The 19,673-nt window shown below is 51.7% G+C and overlaps 9 protein-coding genes; 5 read left to right on the top strand and 4 right to left on the bottom strand.

Moving 5' to 3' along the window:
- Nucleotides 1-238: 238 nt before the first annotated feature.
- RCC_07953 (uncharacterized protein) lies at nt 239-1,187 on the bottom strand (the record flags this gene model as incomplete). XM_023773205.1 has 2 exons in its annotated part: nt 239-800; nt 871-1,187. 2 exons carry the CDS (start codon nt 1,185-1,187, stop codon nt 239-241), a joined length of 879 nt encoding a protein of 292 aa, XP_023628973.1.
- Nucleotides 1,188-4,817: 3,630 nt separating this feature from the next.
- On the top strand, nt 4,818-6,898 carry RCC_07952 (related to E.coli tetracycline resistance protein TCR1; the record flags this gene model as incomplete). XM_023773204.1 has 2 exons in its annotated part: nt 4,818-4,875; nt 4,974-6,898. 2 exons carry the CDS (start codon nt 4,818-4,820, stop codon nt 6,896-6,898), a joined length of 1,983 nt encoding a protein of 660 aa, XP_023628972.1.
- Nucleotides 6,899-8,108: 1,210 nt separating this feature from the next.
- RCC_07951 (uncharacterized protein) lies at nt 8,109-8,480 on the top strand (the record flags this gene model as incomplete). XM_023773203.1 has 2 exons in its annotated part: nt 8,109-8,227; nt 8,285-8,480. The coding sequence occupies 2 exons, from the start codon at nt 8,109-8,111 to the stop codon at nt 8,478-8,480; spliced, it is 315 nt and encodes a 104-aa protein (XP_023628971.1).
- A 524-nt stretch (nt 8,481-9,004) lies between these two features.
- RCC_07950 (splicing factor U2af subunit) lies at nt 9,005-9,670 on the bottom strand (the record flags this gene model as incomplete). Its single annotated transcript, XM_023773202.1, has 1 exon — nt 9,005-9,670. The coding sequence occupies one exon, from the start codon at nt 9,668-9,670 to the stop codon at nt 9,005-9,007; it is 666 nt and encodes a 221-aa protein (XP_023628970.1).
- A 464-nt stretch (nt 9,671-10,134) lies between these two features.
- RCC_07949 (uncharacterized protein) lies at nt 10,135-11,322 on the top strand (the record flags this gene model as incomplete). The annotated part of the gene is made up of 1 exon (XM_023773201.1): nt 10,135-11,322. One exon carries the CDS (start codon nt 10,135-10,137, stop codon nt 11,320-11,322), a length of 1,188 nt encoding a protein of 395 aa, XP_023628969.1.
- Nucleotides 11,323-12,585: 1,263 nt separating this feature from the next.
- RCC_07948 (uncharacterized protein) lies at nt 12,586-12,899 on the top strand (the record flags this gene model as incomplete). XM_023773200.1 has 2 exons in its annotated part: nt 12,586-12,706; nt 12,760-12,899. 2 exons carry the CDS (start codon nt 12,586-12,588, stop codon nt 12,897-12,899), a joined length of 261 nt encoding a protein of 86 aa, XP_023628968.1.
- A 2,197-nt stretch (nt 12,900-15,096) lies between these two features.
- On the top strand, nt 15,097-15,542 carry RCC_07947 (uncharacterized protein; the record flags this gene model as incomplete). XM_023773199.1 has 2 exons in its annotated part: nt 15,097-15,331; nt 15,391-15,542. The coding sequence occupies 2 exons, from the start codon at nt 15,097-15,099 to the stop codon at nt 15,540-15,542; spliced, it is 387 nt and encodes a 128-aa protein (XP_023628967.1).
- An 852-nt stretch (nt 15,543-16,394) lies between these two features.
- On the bottom strand, nt 16,395-16,857 carry RCC_07945 (uncharacterized protein; the record flags this gene model as incomplete). XM_023773198.1 has 2 exons in its annotated part: nt 16,395-16,453; nt 16,596-16,857. 2 exons carry the CDS (start codon nt 16,855-16,857, stop codon nt 16,395-16,397), a joined length of 321 nt encoding a protein of 106 aa, XP_023628966.1.
- A 1,088-nt stretch (nt 16,858-17,945) lies between these two features.
- RCC_07944 (uncharacterized protein) lies at nt 17,946-18,362 on the bottom strand (the record flags this gene model as incomplete). The annotated part of the gene is made up of 1 exon (XM_023773197.1): nt 17,946-18,362. One exon carries the CDS (start codon nt 18,360-18,362, stop codon nt 17,946-17,948), a length of 417 nt encoding a protein of 138 aa, XP_023628965.1.
- Nucleotides 18,363-19,673: the final 1,311 nt, after the last annotated feature.

Below are 19,673 nucleotides of genomic sequence, written 5' to 3'. Positions count from 1 at the left end.
TCACAACCGCACGGGAAGGTGCGGACATACAACCAGGAGCGAAAGGTTTGACAAGAGAGAGTCAGTTCAAAGGCCATTCCTCACTGCCATGTTTGGAAGATCAATGCACTCTAGCTGGCATTGATCAAATGCGCTTGCTACTCATCCTAAAGTAAAGACCGACTTGAGCATCCCTCTCACCGCCTCACACAAGCATAGCCAACATCAAGGACTCACACGGCTTCCCCCGCCACCCAAATCAGAAAAGTCCTCCCTTGTTTGGACTCGTGAAGATCTCGACCAAGAAAACTCGCTGGGCAGATTTCAGAAATCTCCGATAGTCCTCTTCGATGAAAGCGCACTTGCCATCCTTGTAAGTAATTCCAGTCAAACTGTTGTCTTGGCAAAACTTTCCAAAGGCATGCAGACTTTTTAAGTTGCAAATCGATTCATCCATCTTGATCGGCGAAACTCCATGGCAGTCATAAAGAGCTTTGACACACTGTTTCTTGTTGCCGATCTCTTCACAGGTCTGCTCGTCGTTGGAGCAGGCCTGGTTGKAGCATACTTTTGCCTCCGCAGGAGTACAGTCTTTGGTGCAATACACAGCACGGCCGGCATATCCTCCAATCTCGAACTCTTCCTGCTTGAAGTCGCTGGGGCAATTTCCAAACAGGCTGCCACTGTCCAGCTGATATTGATTCTTGCATCGATTGTTCGCACCGATGCATAAGTTTCTGTCGGCCCTTTCGTCCAAGGTGTGATCGATGGCTCGGCGCTCGAGGTCTTTGAGCTGCATGGATTCCATGCTGAGAGCCTGCCTGACACTYCGGTGCTGCATAGCTACCTGCTTCGAAGGCAAACCAACACAGAGGATCCCAAACAAGATACAGAAAGAAGTAGCTCTGCTTCTTCGTTGTAATGCAAGTCGCTTTTCCATTCAAGTCATGGCAGATCAGCTCGGCGTTGACGGAATTTTCGTCCCCGCAGACCATTTCATCGTCGAAAGCAAAGTCGATTGAATTCTCAATGAATTCTCCGGCATAGAAGTACTCCAGGACGGCCGAGACATCCTCGTCAGCGTGCGGTTTCACCTCGCAGGTAACGTAATCACCCTTGTCGAGAGCCGAGCCGGAGATTTTCACTGCAGCTTGAACTTGAATGGTGGCGGCTAGCAAACCGCCGCAGAGAAGTTGCAGGTAAAGCATCCTGAGAATCGAAGAGTTGGCGATGAGTAGGATTACAGTTGCTCGCCCCTCTGTAGTGCTATATGTAGATGAGAGGTAGCACATCGCCACTGAGCCACCACCGCCAAAGGCAACGCATAGGAAAGCCCGGCCGTGTATAGTATCCATGGGGAACGGAGCAAAGCCGATAAGCCTGGGTCACATCTTACCGGATCAGAGGATCAACGATGCTGTGGAACCTGGGCGTCAGTGATGGGCTTGGACATGAAGACGGAATAGGCAGCACGCTGCACCCTCACATTTGTCCCAGTGATGAATACATCGAAGCTATCGACCCAGAATCGACGATCAATCGACGCGGAAGCTCCGCAGTGTAGGAGATACGCGGCGTTGGCCAGCAACCCGGYCGTAAGCCGCAGTCAAAGTCTGAACACGAGGGCAAGTCGTTGGTCCAACGCCTCCGGCACTATGCTCTTTGCCCGGAACATGCGTCGTGCAGATTCAGCGGGAAAGAGTTCGACGAGTTCTGTCTGAACATACAGAACGAGCAGTACTTGCCCGGTCAGGTTCCCTGAGAAGTGGTGGGTGTGTAAGGGGTGGTGGTATTATACCTAAAAGTTTCACGCTATGGTGATGGGAAAGTGCAGCAAAGAGCCAAGAGAGGAGCGAATCATCGTGGTTTCATGATCGAATTCTGACGATCTAAGGTACCACAAGTATCGTTGTGAAGATATGAAGACGCAGCGTCATAGACGACAGATGGTTGTGAACTCTGACAACCCTGTCACCTTGTCCAGCAGCCCAATCTTGGCTTTGACCACTTTCACCGCTCTCCTGCCAGCCACAATCATGTATCAACACTGCCGCTTGCAGTGTCTGTCGTGGGGTCTCGTTGTTGCGTCTGGCTTGTTCAGAGGTGGGGCAACTATGGCAGCAGAGCAAAAATGAGTCAGCAGATGCAAGATAGGTAATGGTTGAAGGTAGGAAAGGAGGAGCAGAAGCTGGTCAGATATCTGTTCTTTTACGGATGTTCATCAGCGCTGGAAGGCTACTCCGACCATGCCAAGAGCAACCACGGACGGGCTGCTTCAAGGAGGCTGAATGCGCCCCGCTCAGGATGAATGTGTACGTTATCATCATTCGCTCGCTGGTTGGTGAAGCTAGGACAAGAAGGAGGATGAAACATACCCAAGTACCGATGAGTTTCCGTGCAGACCATGGACGAAGATCAACGACTTTGAGATCTGGTGTGATTGCGAACTGAAGGTGCGAGTTGAATCGTGTGCGGTTCGAGACTGTTTACTGCAAAGGCTGKCAGTAAGTTTCAAWCGATTATCCGTGTAGGTATGCTTTGCTGTGATCACTTCATCAGACCGCACTAAGAATGTATTTATTATCAAGTGACATGAGCTGAGTTTTCACACCAACCATCGCAAGAATGTCAAGCAGGCCGAGTGTGTGATCTCCGATCTTATGCCACTTATCTTCAAAGCACAAGCTTCCTCATCACGAGAGCTTTCCAAGGGGGAAGAGGAGGGAGATATGAGTCGTACCAGCGGAGGGAGGTCTGAGAAGAGGCGGGGCGTTTGCCGAATCGTAGGTGATGCAGTCTTGGAGCTGCCCAGGGCGGTCTGCAGTGTTGAACTAGTGCGGTCCATCAGCATGTYCGTGTCAGCAATGTGCTGCTGTACGTCGTTCTTTTATTGGAACTCTAGAGCAACCTTGATCAGGCAGCTTCGAAGAGTGCAAAAGCCGGCGCCCGCAGCTGAGTTGGATGTGTTCTCATCATCAGAGCGTGGGATGCTTTGCGGACAAGGAAAGGTGCTGGTCTGACTTTCAATGCGAGACATTCAATGAGTTGAAGCGCGATGAGGGAGGATGAATGAATGCTGCTGGATCGATAGTCAGTGGTTGACGATTGTCGTTGCAAGGTGGAAGAGGAAGAGGCGCTTGCCGATGGGGGTGATTATGGTTGATTGATGGAGAATGCCTACCTAGGTATGATTGATTGACGAAAACAAGTGCCGAAACGGGATCGCCCTCACTGGCAGCACTGACGTAGCTAGCTCAGCGAAATGGAATGGATTTTGAACGATAGATTACCTGCCTCACTTCTGCGCTTCTAATTACAACCACATCGCACAACCTCTCCCTGCGACGACGACGACCATCACCACCACCACCACCACAACAACAGCAAAAACAACAGCAATAACAACAGCAGCAGCATCGTGAGTAGCTCCCCTTGATGCCTACAAGCCTGAGCACTCCTGACTGACCCTCGCTGCACACAGAATGGCTCAATCAAATGAGCCTACCCCGGAGTGGCCGTCGCCGCCACCATCGCCGCCCTCCCCTCCCATTCGGCGGTGAGCGGCATTGGCCGCAAGATCGAGTTTGCCCTCCGTAAGTGATGACGCCCCCGCCATCTCGCAACCATCTCTGACCTTTGCGCTTCAGACAGCACCGCCACCACCAGAGTGACGGCAGAGAGGAAGATGACAGCAAGGGACGAAGAGCGGTATGTCATCTTTTTCCCCAAACACAGCGCTAAACTGACATTCGCAGTGTGTCGGCACCACGCTCGGCGTGTTTTTGGTCTTCTCTTAGGAAAAAATAGATACCATCAACCGGCCCTTGCGGCATTCACCGAGTCATCGTTCACAAGAGGTCTCCTGTGCAATTGAAATGTACTTACTTGTAGGAGAGCAATCTTTCTGCTGCTGCTGTCTCCGTGGGCGTACGACGTCCACCAAGCTGCGCATGAAACGGCGCGGTTGTGCAATCAGCGGTCCTCGACTAACCTGCGTGCTCCCCGCGATAGACTCTCCACAACCAGCAAATATACAAGGCTCTGCACAAGTACATTAGAGCCTTGACTCAATGCCTTTGCAACGAGATGTACCAAGACGTTGAGTGTCGCTAATTGCGCAGGCAGCGATGGGCTGGGGGTAAGCATCTTACGCCAAGATTACCACCAATCCACACAATCGGTACGCCTTACGAATATGCTTATTCTCGAGACATCTCTGGACAAGCGCACACTACGCGGCTGGTCCTCAGAATCCCATGCGGTTGTCGTGCTCGAACGTCCCGCAAGGCTTCGATATCGTCAAGAACGACGCCTTGACACTCTACAGCTCAGCGCAGCCCGTATCTCACGATAAGAACGCTGCGGAAGCTTCTTTCCATGCTGTYAGGTCGCCCTCCAGGCGAGAACTGCTGGTTGAATCTCTCGTGAAACTTGCACTGCCCTGCGGCTACTGAGCCAAGCATGCCGCTGCTGTCTTTTGGCTTTCAARAGGACAGCTGCCACAATAAGAGCGTCTCTATCCAGCACAGCTCACATCGGGTAAGCTGCTAGTTCAACCCTAATGGGGCGCAACATTCACTCACCGCTGCGGACGTGAAGTCAAGCAACAAGGGCAGACGCTTGTGGCTTGGCCACGAGGCAAGCGGTAGATCAGTGGAGTTTTGCATTCAACGGACCGAGAACGGCCGACTGACTCGCGACAACCGCCCGACGCCGGAGTAGTCACTCACGCCCTGCAACAAACTGCTTATCACGCTCGTTTCCCAACGCTCAGATGCTTGCAGGACGTAGCAGAGTCTCAGGAAGACTGCCCATGATCATCTCCTGCCTCCACGACAATGGCCATTTCGAAGCGGCGTGAGAGGAAGCTGCCAGTGCAGCAGTTGTCCATTCTGGGTAAGTGAGTGGTTGTACCAAGGACGCCTCTGCCCTGTTCATTCTCCGGTACGCTTCTACTGGAAGAAGGCCTTATTTGCTGACATGGTTCTCTCCAGCAATATGCCGTTTCGCCGAACCTATATCKAGCACTTCGCTTTACCCGTACCTGCCAGAAATGGTCGAGTCCTTCCAAATCCCTCAAAACGAAGTGGGGAAGTGGGCTGGAGTTTGTGCAGCAGTCTTTAGCCTCTGTCAGGCTCTGATGGGCATACCATGGGGAAGATTCTCCGACTCGTATGGACGCAAGCCTGCCATCTTGCTGGGACTCACCAGCACCATGCTTACGACACTGCTATGGGGTTTCAGTAAAGGTCTGCCCATGGCCATCATTGCAAGAGCTCTGGCCGGTGCTGGCAACGGAAACGTAGGCATTTTGAGGACAAGTGTGGCAGAGATGGTTCCGTGGAAGGAGCTTCAGCCCAGGGCATTCTCCATCATGCCCCTGGTATGGAACGTTGGGAGCATTTTGGGACCTTCTATCGGAGGTGCCTTGGCCAACCCATTCAACGTGAAGCCCGGAGAGCAGCGTGCTAACGCGAGCTTACTTGAGACTTTCCCATATGCTTTGCCAAATCTTGTTGGTGCGTGTTTTTTTGCTGTCGGCATAACTACAGGTATCTTGTTTCTGGAGGAAACTCTGGAAGGCGCTGGACCTGATAAGCGAAAGGATTACGGTCTCATGCTTGGAAAGAAGCTTGCTGGTGGTTTCAAGTACATGTTCGGCACCTTCAAGCGCATGATTGGATTGCAGGGCAACGCAGCCAAATCCGAACCTCACACCAACGGTGAGACGGAGCCTTTGCTCAAGCGGCGTGCAACTGAGGATGAAGAGGACAGCCTCGCTTTCGAAATCAAACCCAAACTTCCACCACCGCAATGGAGAGAAGTGCTGAACCGTCAAGCGTTCATCAACCTGGTCGTCTACGCTCTGCTGGCAATGCACGCCATGGCTTTCGACCAGCTCATCCCAGTCTACGCTCAGCACGACCCAATTGGAACTCCAAATTCAACACCTTACAGTCCACCTCTCAAATTCGCAGGAGGATTCGGCTTGAATTCTTACCAGATCGGACTGATGTCAACGTGCTACGGCGTTGCGGGAATCTTCGTCCAATTCTTCATCTTCCCACCTCTGTGTCGAAAATTTGGAGTGCTCTACCTGTTGAAAATAGCAGCCTGCATCTTCCCAATCTTGTACATCCTGACGCCTTTTACAGCGCTGCTTCCCACGACGGCATGGCAGGTAGGATGCATGTTCACCATCATGGCGCTCAAATGCCTTTGTGGCATCTTTGCATTTCCTTGCAGTACGATTCTGCTGACGAACAGTGCTACGAGCTTGAGGACGCTTGGTACTCTGAACGGAATCGCCACCTCTGTCTCTGCGGTTGGAAGAGCTGTAGGTCCGGCTCTGGCAGGACTGATCTATTCTGCTGGCGTCAAGAGAGGCTATGTGATTGCTCCTTGGTGGTTTCTGGCCGGCGTTGCTATCATTGCACTAATTCCAATCTGGTGGTTGGTGGAAGGCGAGGGCTTTGGCGGGGATGGAGAAGTGAGCGACGAGGAAGACGACGACACCGAGATTGAGGACCATCTTCAAGTCGCGGCTCTCGAAGGAGAAGCGCAGGCCATGGGCAAGGCTGGGCCTGCTACACTTCCAGTTGGTGACGACGAAGAACATGAAGAGCATGCGTATGGTGGTCTTGCACCTCTAAGCCGCACGAACACTCAAAATTCAGTCTTCTCCAACGATCCGGATCCTGCAACCGGGGGGAGTCGTGGACACAGCAGAAGGCCATCTGGAGCTGGAACCGACCGAAACGAGCAGCAAAACGCCGGAAAGCCAACTCTGAGCAGGAGAAGCTCCAAGAAGGTCTTGAGAAAGATGTCGATACCAATTGGGATGGGCGGGCAAGGTATCAGCCGGCGGTACAGCAGTAACCTCGGGCAGAGCTTTGGGAGTGCTGGAAGCTTTCAATGATGCTTCCCATCGTTCCTGCAAATGGCGACGAGGACGAAGCATTAGTTGGGCATTGTGAGGCGTTTGTACAGCGCGGCATTGCACTCTGACCCCGCRATATGAGGATTCATGGCATTGTGTAGAAACGACTAAATTGGCCCACGACACTGGAATGACGGAGCGACTTTATTGACCATGATGATGTTGCGGCATGTCGAAACGATCAGTATTTTTCAATGTAATGCTTCATAATGTCGCGGGTCCTTCAGGCAGGCTTTCCTTCTGTCCGCCCGTCAATCGATCGTGCGGGATTATTGGCGTCACGCAGCGGGCTGCCAAGATGTCAAATGTTGATGATTTCCAAATTGGCCCCAAACGATAGACTAGCTTTCCTTGTAGAGTTGCTGGCCAACATGAGATCCCCCCATTTCTGTAACAAGACCAACGGGTTTGCGTTGTCAAGGACTTCCAGGTTGGTTTCAAGAAATTCCACTTCCGTGATCCCAGCTCATGCAGTGCAACCACGCGCGCGGAGGAGAGCCATCACATCACACCGCCGTGATTTGTATTGTGAAAATCTTTGCCATTGTCCCTTTGCCTCAAACGACGGAGAAGACAGGTTGCTACGTTCACACACTTACTCGCGCCTTGCTACTCAAATTGGGCTTTCGTTTCAGCAGCCATAGACGTGACTCGTTGTCGACAACCCCATCGTTCGTTCCCGCATTCCTTAGCTACGATCTTTAAAGGAGCATTCTCCGAAGCGCAGTCCCCCATCGCAGGTCTAGAACGTCTCTTCAAGTCCGCTGGATTTGCCGCTGGATTTGCCAAACTGGCGAGACCAAGCATTGATCTTGAAGGCCGCGTTCGTGACGATTTGAGTCTGGAGTCCAATCCATTGCGAGCGCACTGGTGCTGAAATCGCGCGACTTGCTGCAGCGTTGGAAAGACGCTGCCAGAACCACTCTTAGCATCCAACTCCAGCATCCACATCGCCGACCAAACTCGTTGCGTGTAATACAGAGTAGCAAGACTCGCTAGCGCGCAGACTCTTGCGATTAGAGCTTCTTCAATCGATCAATCAGACAGTAACGGCACCTCCAAGGCAAGAAGTTGAAGTGTCCGAAGAATTGAGACCCACCAAAGTCGTTGGCGCAAGCTTCTGCACCAAACTTCACTTTGTCGAGCCCTCTCCTCTTCTCCAAAACATCCATCACAACCATCATCAAAGATGGCAACCACAACCCGCGACCCGAACTTCTGGAAGCGGTTCTCCGTCGCAGCGCACCAGCAAGAAGATTTCGAATTGGCAGAGGCCCGCAAGGCCACTTCCAATCGCTCGCATCAAGAGTAAATCACCCCCGAGCTTCGACATGGCGTCTGCCGCATCGACTGACAACATTGCAGACCGACTTGGCTTGACCGCGAAAACCACAAGCGCTCTCGCAGAGCTTGCATCTGCTGGRTCTTTTGGCTGTCCTTCCTGTCCATTGTGGTGGTGCTCGTGACCATCATGTGGCTGATTCAGAGTGGGATGCTGGAATTCGGAAAGGGAGACGTGCAGGTTTCTGATGGTGGAACGGATGAGTTTGGACAGGATTGATAGCGCAGCATCAAGGCAAGAAATGTGTATATGATGATGAAGGATGAGACTAACGGAACCAGACCGAAACTGACCTACACGATTGTTTGCGGCTGTACAAGAAGCGGTGTGACTTCATCGGGCTGTACAACAAGCGGGCGAATCCGATAGAACTGCATAGCAAGAAGAGAGAATACCATCAGATGCTTTGATGTTCGAAATGCTTTGGCTTTTTGTGAATACTCACTGGTAAAAGTACACTGGACCCGCTCTCCTCGATACGTTGACACCCGTTGGCCTCTCCATACTCCCAGCAAACGCCGTCTTCCATCACATTGCAGCCCATGCCGGGGTCGCCCGTGAAGATGTGCAGACACAGCAGAGCCAGAGCCAGGTGCGAGCCGCTTTGCCGTGTTTGAAACCCGGCAGCTGCTCCGACGGTATTCTGCACTCTACATCACCACACGGCCATGACTGTCTGGGCCTGCCGCGCGCAGCTCGCAGTCCTAGAAGCTCCACCATCCGATGATTCGCTTCTTTCAACCTCAAGCATCTCTTCGCCTCGCCGGGTCCGGAGTAGGGCTTCTGCTCATGCTCCTCTCATCCTTTCCACGCATCCTCAAGAACTTCTTGGTGCTCAGCTCCAGCTCTCGATCCAGCTCCGGACTCGGCTCCTTCCTGTGGATGAAGTTGCAGAATCCTCCACGCACACATCCCTCCCCGCTGTTCAGCCTACAGCAGGCTTCTCGAAAGTCCGTCACCGGGCTGAGCTCGCAGTATATCGGTCGCGCCGCATACCATCTCGAGTTCAACTCATCACATGCCTTTTGCGCCGAGTCCTCGTACTTGAATCGCGCGTACACATTTCCAATCAGATGGTCGTTGTTGTTGTCGCAGACCACCACCTCCTCCACCTCGCCGAACTTGCACATCTCGCACCAAAAGTCCTCGTAGAAGGCATCGAAGTGGTTCTGGAGCTGAGATGGGTTCATGCGCGATTTGTTGTCGTATGCTGGGTTCTGGTAAAGGTTTGGGAGGAGGATCGTCTGCGAGTATGAAGGCTTCACGTGCTTCCGCGAGCAGCGGTCGCCGTGACGGCATGCGCCGATCTTGTAGTAGAAGGAGCAGTTGACCTTGTCCTGCTCAGTTCCGAAGATGGAGGCCAAACGATAGGATTTGTCAGTCAAAGCATTTGCATATGCCATCAGCATTGGGACTTACTAGTTAGCCATGGCGGCGGAGACGACGGTGAGGGCGGTGAGGTCGAGCTGGGGATAACGCTTGTGATGAAGTCGAGAGGGTTGGTGTTGACGGTGCTGGCAGCAGTGGTGGTGGCGAGGATGAAGTGAGAAAGGTCGCCGTCGCAAGAGATGGAGATGGAGCTGGAGCAGGGCATGTGTGATGGAAACGTGAAGAACAGATCTCGGATATCTCGGCACGGTGGATCACCGGCTCGTCTCGCCAAAACTTTTGAAGGTCGATCCGGCAGGTGCAGCTTCGAGTCCGACTCACCCCACCCATTCACTCAGCACACGCACGAAATCATTTCTTCCTCCTCCGACATCTCAGCTGCTCAGACATTCATGCAGCCCCGGTAACAACGACTCCGGCGCCGAGCGCACCGCAACCATCACCGCCACCGCCATCGGACACTAACGACGCTCATACCACGGCCATGTCGACAGACAAGGATGCCGTCGCGAACGCCAGCGATGCCCTCTACATCAAAGTTTCCGCCGCTTCGACCGACAAAGACGGGATCCGGAGCATCACCTTCGCACAGGATGAGCTTCTGAAGATTGGCGAGATCGAAAGCACCCGCGACCTCATCCCGCTGATCCAATACCTCACTAACAATGGCCTCTTCCGCACCGTCCGCTGGCAGGGCAAGCTCGGATGGACCGCACGTCCTCGCGAGGCAGCAAAGCAGATCATTGCGCTGGATCGAGACGAAAAGACCATTTACGAGATCGTCGAGGAATCACACACGGCAGGAATATGGACGCGGGACATCAAGAAGAAAACGAACGTTGCCCCGAATGTCGTGGGCAGAGCTTTGACCAAGATGGAGAAGGGCAACTTGATCAAAAGCATCAAGAGTATAAAAGCGCCTGCGCAGAGGACGTACATGTTGGCGCATCTCATACCCAACGAGGATGTGACGGGAAACTCATTCTTCGACGGCGGAGATCTGGACGAGAGCTTCCGGGATGAACTGATGAACCTGATTGTGTTCTGGGTGCGCATGCAGAGCTGGGTGGAGAACGCAAAGAAAAAGAAGGTGCGGGCCAAGCCAGAGCTGGAGGAAGGAGCGAACGATGCGATTGTGATCGGAGACGATGAGAACACAGGCGGCGGCGGCGGCGGCAAGAAGCGCAAGCGGGACGAGGACAGCGATGATGAGAACGATCCGCTCAATGCTTTTGTCAAGCCCAAGTTCCATTCCACGGCCGTCACACTTGATCCGGACGCGCACTACAGCCAGCTCATCTACCGCTCCGGAACGCACTCGTATCCTACCGCCACGGCAATTCACCAATTCCTCACCTCTTCCGACGCCATCAAACCCACCAAAGCTGCCTCTCTGACCGTGCCAGAGATCCAAGGCTGCATCGACGTTCTGGTCTGGGATGACAAACTGGAGCGCATCCAGAACTCCGACGGCATTGAGTGGGGCTATCGGACGGTACGAGGTGTGACCTTCAAGCCTCCTGGTGCTACTTTCGACTTGGAGGATATGGGACGAGGCAATGCGCTGACGGATGCGCCTTGTGGAAGATGTCCCGTGTTTGACGTCTGTTCGGATGATGGCCCAATCAATGCCACAGAATGTGTGTACTTTGACCAGTGGTTGAAGGCATGAGGATCCAAAGACAGGAAGGTTATTCGAGAGAGATGGACAGGAAGATTTTGGATTTAGCGTCGGCGCTGGCGGAAAAGGATTTTGAATTTCGTTGCAATAGTGGCATGAGGAAGTACAAGAAGTCTTGTTGATGCGGATCAGCTGGAGCACTCTTCATCGAGACATTGAATACAATCACTCTTCTTGCCGGTGCAGGATCGTACTTTCCAAGTCGACGATAGGAGGGAGTAGCTAACAGGCAGCTCAGATCTGATGTGCTGGAACATCCTCAAGAACTGATGTCGACAGGATCCAAAAAATATTGCTTGCCAGCTACGAAGGATAGCGACAACATCCTCGCTGTGGGATCAGCGACGAAGCACTGCTATCAACGGCCGGTGGAGTCGAAGGGTGCCGCCCTACCGGGAGTATTTCAAGATTCTGTGCTTTCTGCAATGACGACGACACGAGTTGGAAGATAAGCTTCAACAAGACCTTCGACTCTCCGCGCGGCTGCTTAATTTTGTGCCTGCTCGCGGGGATTGTCGTTGATTCACTACAAGGGGAGTAGGCAGCCCTCATTTCTACCGGCCCTTGTGTATGCCATCATTGCATCAATGCTGGTCCCTAGCCTCCCTTTCGTCTCCCATGAGATGTACACGGACACGCCTTCGACACTGGATCGTGCTGTGWTGGGCTGTTCAAGCAAGCACGAATGGATGGCCACAAGCAGACGATGCGTGGGACGAACAATGTTGAAGGATGGAAGAGAAGCAAGATGTCGTCCTGCGGCATCACTTGACTCCGACCAAAAAGATACAAGTCATCGAAGGCATTGCTTGCGTCGCATTTGGATGTGCTTTGTGTAATGAGCAAGGCCCGTCCCATGCAAAGTCACCCGACCAGGAGTCTACACTGAACGCGGATCGGAGAGCTGTGTTGTAGCTTACAGACGTGACCCGACCGAAAAATTTGGTGAGGGCCTGGTGGATGATCTCGGGAGCACATCGAAATAGGTTCGTCCATTTCAAGTTCGTTCATTTTCGATTTGGGAAGGACATGGTGAATGCAGCAGTGTTTCTTCGCATGCATCATTGAATGGCACATCTACTGCTGGGCTACACACATTTCTCCTCCCGGGAGCAAGTGTTCATCTACCAACAACAACAAATGCGTCCGTAACACTCCCGATAACTTGAAAGCGCACTCACCAAGTATCTTCCGGCCTGTCAATCTTTCAAATACATACTCTCCTCTGCCCTCCCCGAAACTATCCCATCGAACATGGATCGGAATACCACAGACGAAGCTGCCGCGAACAACCATATCCGCAACTACGCAATCGACCGCCACGTCGAAGTCGTCTTCACGAATGGATACAAGTACGAGGGGCAACTTGCACGTAGTAAGTACCGATCCTTGTTCAAAACTCTCGTGGTCCATTCTGACCGTTCGCAGGCTACACGTCAGGCGATCCCGTCATCCACCTTCGTGATGTAAAGGTCAGCGACACTTTGGGCGCTGTGGTCATGACACACGTCCGCTCCTCTCTATACACCGACCATTCCGAACCAATCGAAGACATCACGATCCATTGAGATGGATGTGCGTTGAACTCTTTGCGATGACGCTTCTGCTTTGTCAGGCATTTTTATGGTACGCTTCCATCGCAATACAAGCAAGTATACAGCGAAATCTTGCGTGGATCTTGCTTCTCCCGTCTGCGAATCTTCGGTCCTGGCATACTTTGTGGTTCGTGGAACTTCCATCATTGCATCTTTTCATCCTGCATCCAAACATGCTGTGGTTCGTGGAACTTCCACCATTGCATATTTTTATCCTGCATCCAAACATGCATCGAATATCTCATCTATCCCGCTCCTTTACAGTTTTTGCTCTTTAGAATCCTAATGCTTATGACCATGGAACAAGACTCCACCAATACTCCGCCTGCAACCTTGCCGTCTCCGCCATCATTGCCGCCATGTCTCTCACAACCTGGCCTCGAAATACTTCATCCATGATTGCCTGGAAAGGAGTGAGTTGTATTGGGTTTATCTTAGTCTCTCGACGCCCTGGGAATTGATGCCAGCATGTTATTTCAGGTTGATATTTAGCCATTCCAAGAGCTACAGGTGGTTGCGTTGTGCCGGATTTCCAGCAAAGATCATGGGCAACACTATGGCTGTGATGCAGTGGCTGCGGGAAGGGTAGGAAGCAGTCAGCCGTTGGATCGAAATGTGTTGGTGCTGTCGAAAGGTCGACCGCTGTTGATTTTCGACGAACCGGTGGCACACTTCTCTTACAACGGATGTGCCGACTGTTGTTGGCCTGAGTACGTTTGTTCGGCTTCAAAGGTCGTGTCTCGCGGTGCTCCTTGTAGATTTGGGTGCTGCGTTTTGGTCCCTTTGGCGCTTTTGTTACTTCTGGTACTTCTGGTGCCCTCGCTGCTGTGGATGCTTCCGGTACGTGGTCTTGTGATGGAACTTGGCAGAAGAACTCATCATCTCGCTCGAAGCTGAGATCTCGCTCCAAGTCGTATGCAAACTTACAGAGTCTTTCGGTCTCGGAAGTCATTTTGCGGAGTATTCAGAAATGTTAGTAGGAAATGCAGGAGCTTTGTAAAGATCATGGGCAATGTTTGCCTGTTCATGTGAGCAAATCAAGCAATGATCAGTGTATGATTTGTTGTCAATTTTCATCATTTCTCTTTCTGGAACGATGCCAGACGGGATTGAATCAGAAAGCAATGCGCATTCCTCTTTACAGACGCTTTGTACACAAGATCTTTGAATATAACCTTCCAGTCGTGGTCGGCAATAACATAAACAGTTTTAGGTTCAATTGATGTTTCTGATTGCCTACTGTCAAATGAATTTCTTTGCTCTACTCAGCTTTATTTGAGGCGTGGGTTGAAAAGGCAAAAACGAGTTCGGCGTAGGCAGAGTGCTGCAATGTCATCTCGAAGTTAGAAGTGGAATACATCGAAACATAGTCTTCAGCCGCTACACAAGCAGTAACTAAGTAGACTATTGTGAGACTGACACTGGACGAGATGGCACCGCAAATCCGTAGGAAACCCGAATACTGTGTTGTAAAGCGAACAGTTTTGGCGATGTCAAAAGTAAATCGGCTAGAAATTTTGCAGTACTCCAACTGCCGGAGGACATCTTGTGAGGCACCTCTCTCCTACTGATTGATTTGTTTTTGGAGCAGTATGATGTAAGACTACAACAGTGTGTACAACAGACGCTCCACGCCTGGGGTTCCCACGTGCACATGCTAATCTCTACCTTCCGAATGCGGTAATTCTTGCGATCAGCCGACGCTTGGCCTTCTGAATATGGCGATGGTAGCGACTATGCGGATCCGGCCTACGCTTTCCTTTTCTCTACAATCATCATCCTCAATCTGCGCTGCTAATGGAAGGCGTTGCGAGTTACACAGCCGCCACGACTATCTTTAGTCTGATCCAGGTCCTTGATATCGGTATGCTCTGTCCAATGCTGAGCGTTCTAAGCGGCCCCGTTCTCGAGCAGGTGTCCGGAGATTAGCTTCGAGCAACTCTTACCAACTCTCATTGATTCCTATTAACCCCCAGAGACGAGCCGTTGCTGTCTCAACTTCTTCGCCACACCCTCGGCTTCTTACATTTCTGCCCATAAAAGGTCAGGTCAGCTCTCGCAATCATCTCTTGACTTCGTCTTATCTCACCACAACCTGCTTCGTACATGAACTTACTATCGCATCCAAAATTACAAAAGACACGCGGTTCGACGTCCATTCAACGCCAGCATGTCCGCAATTGAAAGCAGAGTCGTGCAACGAAAGGCAAACGGTGAAAAGCAAACCATGTCCGGACCAGAGAAATGGTTCACAGGCCAAGTCTACCTTGACATAGGCGATTACTACACCACAGACGACCCCAGCAACAGTCCCGTAATATCGAATGTGACCTTCACTCCGGGCGCACGAACAGCTTGGCACAAGCATGAGAAGGGACAGTTGATCAAAGTCACCGCTGGAACAGGTCAAAATACCTTCTATGCATGGGTGATGTTGTACAGATGCTGACGATTCAATGTGCAGGATGGATCTGCGATCTTGGTAGCAAGGCCAAGWGAATCAGCGAGGGAGACGTTGTTTGGTGTCCTCCCGGTGCTCATCACTGGCATGGTGCAGATAACGAGGCGATCATGTCGCATTTCGTCTTTGCCTTGGGGTGGGACGGAGTGGTTTGAGAAGGTCACGGATGAGGAGTACAAAAAGAGAGAGGAATGAGATTGTCGGAATGTTACCCTTTGATGCTGTTGTCGAGTATGCTGTATACAAGGCAGACGGCTCGATCGACGGAGCCTTCAAGTCGCCCCTCAGGTTTCCGCAAAAGCGTTGGGAGTACCGGGCTCGTCGTGGTTCATCGATGCGACTTGTATCAAGCTTCCTATCGGACATGGGGCCGATGATGACCATGCAATATTGAGACCAAGATTCGGACCGCCACACCAATTTCTGATATATCAAGTGTAGAGTGACCCTCGCTTTCAGATTCGGCAGATCTTGAGTAAGTAATATGTATGCTGGAAATGCACACGACATTCGTAAGGCTTGATTGAAGCACGCAAGGAAGGATTGAAGGTGACATACCAACGTCGCGGTCAATGCTTACTGATACAAACCAGAAAGATCATACCTGCCGACCTGATTCGTGCTGATGGAAGTGAACCAGATTGCATCGCCAGATCCATAGTTCATTGCAACGTCGACAGCTGGCGGAATATCTCTTGATATACCCGGCCCTCCTACCTTTGCGAACCCAACGGGCAGTAGAACATAGCTATACTCAAGCGTATTCGTATCCAAACGGGACAGGATGTTGTCAGTGAAAGCACTTGGCCACACTCCGCCGTATTTGTCGATGGTATCTTCGGCGCCAATAAGTAGGGTCTGATTGGTGTGGAAAGTGATGTTGTCACGGATGTCCTTTTGAGGAATCACGGCAGCTTGTTGCTCGTTGGCAAGTGTCGTGGGTGCTCTATGCTTCATCTGGCCCCGAAGTGCGCCATCGGGTCCGTATTCGAGATCGCAAGGTCCAGTCAGAGGAGTGGGCAAGTCATACAACTTGAAGCGCTCGCGGGAAGGAGCTCTAAAAGAGCTCGGCGGAAGTAAGTCAGCAGCAGCAGAGAGTAGCGCTATGAGATGGTAAATCCTGAGGAGATTCCAGATCCGTCTTTCTCGATGCTGCTTGCGGATTTCCAACCCTTGAATGACAAAGAAGAGGAAGAGAAGATACCTACATCTCACCAATGACGGGTATAACGCTGGAACTGGAGGTACTAATAACGACGGCGGAGGTTCATCTCGTTCGACAAGAGCATTTGTGAGGGGTGAGCTTGGTGGCGTCGGAAATTGGTTGGATGGATGAAGACGACTGCAATAGGAAGGATGTACGGAGTATCCATTCAAGCGTGCCATAAAAGAGTCCGTCGTTCCCGTTTGACCCACAGGCAAGCCGCATCTTGGTGTAGAATCCGGAGCAACGGGAAGTAGAAGGACCATAGTGTCGGGAGCCGTTCTTCAAGTAGTACCTGTGGGCACGAGGAAGAGAGAACTACGAACAGCATACTCGCCGTCCATCAGCTGCTCATTATTACTGTAAAGTACTCGCCCGGGCAATTTTCCGTGTAGCGAGGCAGTGGGGTGGTATCTGTGTCGTCGTGGTTGTCGAAAAGTTGGAGATTGCTACCTGGTAGACCGACACCGGACTTGGCTCCGGTCTCGCTTCCGGCGTCCGCCTCGCCGCCCAGCTCAACATCCCTGACTTTGACAAAGACTTTTCATCCACAATCCACAAATGCTTCGCTGTCTACCATGCGTTTGATAAGGTACACACGTAGCTTATATGCGTACACGTCATCATGGTTTTGGAGGTATGTGGACAATGAATTTGTCCATGTCTATGCTGCTTTCGAATCACTTCGGCCTCTCGTCGTCCTTGACTCGACAGCATCTCGGCCTCAATGCGATATCGCATGCCCTTGAAACGACGTCTGCTTCGTTCTTTGAAGACGCACTGTCGCTCGCACACCCGAGGACATTGTTTCTCTGAAGAAGCAGGATGGAATCATTGAATGGGCTGAAAAGGAGCGATTCGAACACAGCGAGCCATGTGGGTCCGACGCCTTGCGTGCTGTGTCTCTGCYACACTTCCGCTGTTGAGAGATCATGATGCCGTTTGAGCATTTCAGTGCATCCCAAGCACAACATGTCCTGCTGTTTCAAGGACTCATGATGCTATCGAGAAATCCTTCTTGTCGTGGATCCTCTATTACTTTGCAGAAAGATTTCATCAATGCAATTCCTCTGATGCATTCCAATACAATGGAAGACACACCGCAAGATCAACTTCATTGGATGCAGATTTCAAGCCTGCTTTCTGTGATGCCACCATTTTCCACTTCATTCTCCAAAAGCTTTTTTTTCCATTCATTGCGGTCCTACAACTTCCTCTCCACACCTTACATCAAATTTGACATTCTCAACCCGCAATACCTCCAACCTGAAACGCGATCACCAAGATATGTCCCGTCCACCATGATTCCCTGAAAACCCCCCATGACCCTCAGCTTCGTCCGGGAAGTCGCTTCCTAGTTCCGGGGTTGAACTTGCTTCGAGGCACGCTTCGACGATCCGACTTGAGGGTCCGTTTTGGTGTCGGGACACTTGCGGGGAGTCAATGATGCTGAGGCGATTGTAGATGATGTAAGGGCCGAGTCTGTTGGGCCATCCTCGCCGCTCTTATGTAGCTCTTCCTCGGGGTGGTACACCAACATGTACTGGGCGGCCCATCGCGCCTTACCATCGGAGGACTTTTCGACGAGACGAGTGAAAAGCTCGTTGCGGAGATCCGGACGCACATTCGTTTTGGGATCTGTGCACTGTCTCTCAATCTCTCGGAGATGAGTTGCCGGTATGTCCATGCTCCTACGATCCAGCGGAGAGGTGGTGAAGGCTGAATGCATAATCTTGACTTCGGCAAAAGAATAGTAATCGAGGTCTGACATGGTGAGCTGTTTATGTGGACCGTGTATTAACTTGGGTATTTATCTATTGSTGGATGGGTACATCGTGTATTGATTGTATGGATGGCTGGATACCGAGTGGGCCTCATCCGCAAGTCGACTCTCTCGTTGACTGACGGCTCCTATAATGTTCAAGATCTCCCCTTTCTGTTGTCCTTCTTTGTCTGATTGATGGAATCGCAGATCCGGGCCGGAACTTCAAAGATGATCTGAAAGTCGGCACCGGATTAGAAGTCACACAAAGAGTCTTGGACCAAATGTGCTTGGGGAAGGTGGTACTGTACTCAACGGGCACTTTGCAGGAATAATACTTCAGTGCTTTTCAAGAGCAGTATCTCACATACATTGTCACACATCGAACCGAAAAGAAGCCGCGGTAAAGGTCCAACTCAGCCAAGACTGTGCAAGAACAGCATTTTTTGGACAAAACTTGTGATATTTCAGTGATGAATGAATACAATTAAAGCAGCGAAGGAGCAGGCTTTAGGAAGCCACGCTGATCCCTCACCATTCATGGAATCGCAAGACCCTGCTTCGCAGTCGCAATAGCAGCAATCAAAATCGCCCTTTCGGCCATCTCCCCTGGCGGAACTCCCACATCTTGATTGACTTGATCCCAGTGTGCTGGAGGCCCACCATTGTTTACCGAACGAATACGCATCGCGGCTTGACCGACCACTCTACTGCGAGGGAAGCCGTCGGCAGGAAATCCAGCCGCCACTATTTGTTGTGTGAACACTCGATTGAATATTCTCGATCGATCATCGGGTGAGAGGGTGGGTACGTGTTCCATTATGCGGCGAAGGACGTAGCGCATTTGCCAAGTCCAGACGRGACGGGGTTGAGCAGCGGGTGGAGCTACAGGAGCAGCGGGTGGAGCTCCAGGAGCAGGCGGTGCGATCACTGGAGCGGCTACAGGTATAAGAGCGACTACAGGGATAGGAGGAGCTGGAGGTGGCACTGCGTTGTAAGGTGTGTTGAACCCCTGATTTGGCGGTGGCATATATGCTGGAGTTGGGTTGTACCCCTGGTTTTGCAGTGGCATATATCCTGGAGGTGGGTTGTACTKCTGAGGCGACTGCAAGTACGGAGCAGATAGAGTAGGCTGTAATGTGTTTGGTGGCAGATACGGCCGAAAATATGGCTGCAGTTGTTGCTGTGTGGGCGGGTATGGGAATCGCTGCACGTACGTTGATTGTGCTTGCGGGTACTGCGGCTGATATGGCTGAAACGGAGGAGATCGCCGGTACTCTCCCGGACGGTGAGTATACTGCGTTGACGGGAGTCCTTGCT

This window comes from Ramularia collo-cygni (assembly GCF_900074925.1).
Source record: "Ramularia collo-cygni strain URUG2 genome assembly, contig: RCC_scaffold13, whole genome shotgun sequence".
NCBI lineage: Eukaryota > Fungi > Ascomycota > Dothideomycetes > Mycosphaerellales > Mycosphaerellaceae > Ramularia > Ramularia collo-cygni.
The sequence above is the reverse complement of the archived record's forward strand: the minus strand, read 5'-3'. Positions and strand labels throughout refer to the sequence as shown.